The following is a 5,534-nucleotide window of genomic DNA, read 5'->3' as shown; positions in this document are numbered from 1 at the left end:
GTCTGTCATCAGGAAGAGTACCAGGAAAGTTCAGCGCACCTGGATAGGAGCCAACGATGCCATCAAGGTCAGAAGCACCGTCTGTTCAACACTCCTGGAAACATATAGGATGCATTGATTCTTTATGAATAGAACCTATAAAGGCCTGTTGGTGCCTTAACCCACAGATCCGTTTGTTTTCAAAGCTTGTTATCTAATATTACAAACACTGTCTAGCTTCAAGCCATGGCTACATCATGCTTATCTCATAGATGGTCAGTCTCATGCTTATCACATAGATGGTCAGTCTCATGCTTATCTCATAGATGGTCAGTCTCATGCTTATCTCATAGATGGTCAGTCTCATGCTTATCTCATAGATGGTCAGTCTCATGCTTATCTCATAGATGGTCAGTCTCATGCTTATCACATGAAATCAAATAAAATGTATTTATATAGCCCTTCTTACATCAGCTGATATCTCAAAGTGCTGCACAGAAACCCAGCCTAAAACCCCAAACAGCAAGCAATGCAGGTGTAGAAGCACGGTGGCTAGGAAAAACTCCCTAGAAAGGCCAAAACCTAGGAAGAAACCTAGAGAGGAACCAGGCTATGAGGGGTGGCCAGTCCTCTTCTGGCTGTGCCGGGTGGAGATTATAACAGAACATGGCCAAGATGTTCAAATGTTCATAAATGACCAGCATGGTCGAATAATAATAAGGCAGAACAGTTGAAACTGGTCAGTCTCATGCTTATCACATAGATGGTCAGTCTCATGCTTATCACATAGATGGTCAGTCCTGGTATCCATAACTCTGTCTAGGAATCTGAGTGGTTACATTTCTCCTGGCCCATCCCTCAGCTTTTTACCCAAACAGTGGTTTGCCTCTTTAAAGACAGTAACTACAGTGTGTATATATAGTGTTTACTATCTGCTAGTGATGCATCGTCCTGTGTGCTCTGTAGGAGGGTCTCTGGCTGTGGAGCGACGGGTCCAGGTTTAACTACCAGAACTGGGGCCCGGGTCAACCCTCTAACTATAACCATGGTGTTATTAAGGACAACACGAACGGTCGGGAGCATTGCATGGAGATGAACTATGGAGGTACAATCCTGTCACCAGACTAGTCTCCTGCTCATTATACATCAAACATTTGGATAGAAGTTAAATACATCTTAAAGGGAATTTGTTCATTTTTTAGCTACATATTTATAAAACAAAGATAATACCTACCTCTCTGTGTTTCTCTCTTTCCCAGCTTCTCGCTGCCAGAACGATGCCCCTTGCTGGTTTACATTTCCCTTCCTGTGTTCCAGAAAGTTGTGATGTCCACATTTTGGGAGAGACGACATTGGAGAAGCTCTCTAAAGATGAGATTGTTTTAAATAAAGACACCATCTGCAATGTTACCCTTCGTTCAGTGGTCATTTATACAAAACACCAGCTGGATCCAACTATTAAACTCTGTAGTGTGAAGTAAATAACATCTTTGGTAAAATAAACTTTAAACAGTTGCTTCTCACTTTGTAACACGTTTGATTGTCGTCATTATTTTCTACATTTTCAAAGTCAAACCAGAGATGACCAATTGATGTTAATCATCATCATCATCATCATCATCATCATCATCATCATCATCATCATCATCATCATCATCAACTACCTTCTTCATGTTTAAAGGTCAATGAGGGGCTGAAAAAATATTGATTCATCTTTTAAAATTCATGACGTTCAAATTTCTTACACCTGGAAAATCGTGTCAGATATCCTCAAGGGCATAGGATGTAAGTTAGATTTAGAATGGGGTCAGAGTTAGTGGTTCTATGAGCAAATACTGCCACCTGGTGGTCATTCATCAGTCCTACAGACACTCAAACACTCAAACACACACACACACACACACAGACACACACACTACTGTTGCTGGTATTCAATGACAGAATAATGGTCTGCTATAGTTGACAGAAAGGAGGTGAGGAGTAGCGTGGAGAGGTAAGCAACATCAGTAAAATAGTATGTATTAGAATGAATGAAGAGAAGTTGATATTTCAGCTGTAGCCTCGTCTATAGCTATTATTATATTACAGCCAACTCAGAGAGTCTGTAGTAGATTAGCATACTGGTTTTCCTTTATCCTCCTGGAAATGAATTGTAGAAATACAGTTGATAGAACTGCACAGCTACGTTGTTGATTAGTTGATGAAACTGCACAGCTACGTTGTTGATTAGTTGATAGAACTGCACAGCTACGTTGTTGATTACCTGATTACCTAATAATTCTGTATATCTGTTGATTAGCTGATGAAACTACGAGGTACAAGGTCTTTGTTTCTGGTCATTTTGAGCCTGTAATTGAACCCACAAATGCTGATGCTCCAGATACTCAACCAGTCTAAAGGAGGTCAGTTTAATTGCTTCTTTAATCAGAACAACAGTTTTCAGCTGTGCTAACATAATTTCAAAAGGTTTTTCAATTGATCAATTAGCCTTTGAAAATGATAAACTTGGATGAGTTAACACAACGTGCCATTGGAACTCAGAAGTGATGGTTGCTGGTAATGGGCATCTGTACACCTATGTAGATATTCCATTAAAAATCTGCCGTTTCCAGCTACAATAGTCATTTAACAATGTCTACACTGTATTTCTGATCAATTTGACGTTATTTAAATGGACGAAAAAATAGCTTTTCTTTCAAAAGCAAGGACATTTCTAAGTGACCCAAACTGTATGGTTGATATGGTTGATTAGTTGATAAAACTGTATAACTACGTTGTTAATTAGCTGATAAAAATGAACAAATAGCAGTAATAGTTGTCATACCCTGACCTTAGAGAGACGTTTTATTTCTCTATTTGGTTAGGGTGTGATTTGGGTGGGCATTCTAGTTTTCCTATTTCTTTGTTGGCCGGGTCCCCATTCAGAGGCAGCTGTCTATCGTTGTCTCCGATTGGGGTTCATATTTAGGCAGCCTTTTTCCCCCCTTTAGTTTGTGGGATCTTGTTTTTGTATAGTTGCCTTGAGCACTGCAATACGATTGGAGCACGTTTGGTATATTCTTTGTTGTTTCACTATTAAATATCATGTGGAACTCTACGCACGCTGTGCCTTGGTCCATCTTTCAACGAACGTAACAGAATATCCCACCACCAAAGGACCAAGCAGCGAGGAACATCCTGGCCGGAAGGGAGGCAGCGACGGTCCACAGTCCGGAACCTCTGGCGACGGTCCACGGTCCGGAACCTCTGGCGACGGTCCACGGTCCGGAACCTCTGGCGACGGTCCACGGTCCGGAACCTCTGGCGACGGTCCACGGTCCGGAACCTCTGGCGACGGTCCACGGTCCGGAACCTCTGGCGACGGTCCACGGTCCGGAACCTCTGGCGACGGTCCACGGTCCGGAACCTCTGGCGACGGTCCACAGTGCGGAACTTCTGACGACGGTCCACGGTCCGAAGCCTCCAGTGGTGATCCATGGCCCGGAGCCGCCAGTGATGATCCATGGCCCGGAGCCTGTAGTGATGATCCATGGCCCGGAGCCTCCAGTGATGATCCATGGCCCGGAGCCTGTAGTGATGATCCATGGCCCGGAGCCTGCAGTGATGATCCATGGCCCGAAGCCTCCAGTGGTGATCCATGGCCCGGAGCCTCCAGTGATGATCCATGGCCCGGAGCCTGTAGTGATGATCCATGGCCCGGAGCCTCCAGTGATGATCCATGGCCCGGAGCCTGTAGTGATGATCCATGGCCCGGAGCCTCCAGTGATGATCCATGGCCCGGAGCCTCCAGTGATGATCCATGGCCCGGAGCCTGTAGTGATGATCCATGGCCCGGAGCCTCCAGTGATGATCCATGGCCCGGAGCCTCCATTGGTGATCCATGGCCCGGAGCCTCCAGTGATGATCCATGGCCCGGAGCCTGTAGTGATGATCCATGGCCCGGAGCCTGTAGTGATGATCCATGGCCCGGAGCCTCCAGTGATGATCCATGGCCCGAAGCCTGTAGTGATGATCCATGGCCCGGAGCCTCCAGTGATGACCTAAGGTCCGGAGTCTCCAGCAAGGGTCTGCAGTCCAGAGCCTCCTGCGAGGGTTTCTAGTCCGGAGCCTCCGGCGACAATCTATGGTCCGGAGTTAGATGGGGCTGTGTGTGTAGTTGTAATAGTAGTATAGGGCTGTGTGTGTAGTTGTAATAGTAGTATAGGGCTGTGTGTGTAGTTGTAATAGTAGTATAGGGCTGTGTGTGTAGTAGTATTAGTAGTATGGGGTTGTGTGTGTAGTTGTATTAGTAGTATAGGGCTGTGTGTGTAGTTGTATTTGTAGTATATGTAGTTGTATTAGTAGTATAGGGCTGTTTGTGTAGTTGTATTAGTAGTATATGTAGTTGTATTAGTAGTATAGGGCTGTGTGTGTAGTTGTATTAGTAGTATAGGGCTGTTTGTGTAGTTGTATTAGTAGTATATGTAGTTGTATTAGTAGTATAGGGCTGTTTGTGTAGTTGTATTAGTAGTATATGTAGTTGTATTAGTAGTAGGGCTGTGTGTGTAGTTGTTTTAGTAGTATAGGGCTGTTTGTGTAGTTGTATTAGTAGTATATGTAGTTGTATTAGTAGTATAGGGCTGTTTGTGTAGTTGTATTAGTAGTATATGTAGTTGTATTAGTAGTATAGGGCTGTTTGTGTAGTTGTATTAGTAGTATATGTAGTTGTATTAGTAGTATGGGGCTGTGTGTGTAGTTGTATTAGTAGTAGGGCTGTGTGTGTAGTTGTATTGGTAGTATAGGGCTGTGTGTGTAGTTGTATTAGTAGTATGGGGCTGTATGTGTAGTTGTATTAGTCGTATGTGTAGTTGTATTAGTAGCATGGGGCTGTGTGTGTAGTTGTATTAGTAGTATGGGGCTGTTTGTGTAGTTGTATTAGTAGTATGGGGCTGTGTGTGTAGTTGTATTAATAGTATGTGTAGTTGTATTAGTACTATAGGGCTGTGTGTGTAGTTGTGTTAGTAGTAGGGCTGTATGTGTAGTTGTATTAGTAGTATGGGGCTGTATGTGTAGTTGTATTGGTAGTATGGGGCTGTGTGTGTAGTTGTATTAGTAGTATGGGGCTGTGTGTGTAGTTGTATTAGTAGTATAGGGCTGTGTGTGTAGTTGTATTAGTAGTATGTGTAGTTGTATTAGTAGTATAGGGCTGTGTGTGTAGTTGTATTAGTAGTATGGGGCTGTGTGTGTAGTTGTATTAGTAGTATGTGTAGTTGTATTAGTAGTATGTGTAGTTGTATTAGTAGTATAGGGCTGTGTGTGTAGTTGTATTAGTCGTATGGGGCTGTGTGTGTAGTTGTATTAGTAGTATAGGGCTGTGTGTGTAGTTGTATTAGTAGTATTGGGCTGTGTGTAGTTGTATTAGTAGTATAGGGCTGTGTGTGTAGTTGTATTAGTAGTATAGGGCTGTATGTGTAATTGTATTAGTAGGATATGTATTTGTATTAGTATTATGGGGCTGTATGTGTAGTTGTATTAGTAGTATGGGGTTGTGTGTGTAGTTGTATTAGTAGTAGGGC

The 5,534-nt window shown here is 43.2% G+C and overlaps 1 protein-coding gene across 1 annotated transcript in view; it reads left to right on the top strand.

Moving 5' to 3' along the window:
• LOC121847559 (galactose-specific lectin nattectin-like) overlaps positions 1-1,502 on the top strand; it is a 1,855-nt gene extending 353 nt beyond the window's left edge. Inside the window, exons 2-4 of the mRNA XM_042329305.1 lie at positions 1-67; positions 946-1,084; positions 1,239-1,502. The exon at positions 1-67 is cut by the window's left edge and continues 60 nt beyond it. Coding sequence (XP_042185239.1) covers positions 1-67; positions 946-1,084; positions 1,239-1,306 — 274 coding nt within the window. The 3' untranslated portion in view covers positions 1,307-1,502. The remainder of the gene's footprint in view (positions 68-945; positions 1,085-1,238) is intronic.
• Positions 1,503-5,534: the final 4,032 nt, after the last annotated feature.

This window comes from Oncorhynchus tshawytscha, linkage group LG10, assembly GCF_018296145.1.
Source record: "Oncorhynchus tshawytscha isolate Ot180627B linkage group LG10, Otsh_v2.0, whole genome shotgun sequence".
Taxonomy (NCBI): Eukaryota; Metazoa; Chordata; class Actinopteri; order Salmoniformes; family Salmonidae; genus Oncorhynchus; species Oncorhynchus tshawytscha.
The sequence above is the reverse complement of the archived record's forward strand: the minus strand, read 5'-3'. Positions and strand labels throughout refer to the sequence as shown.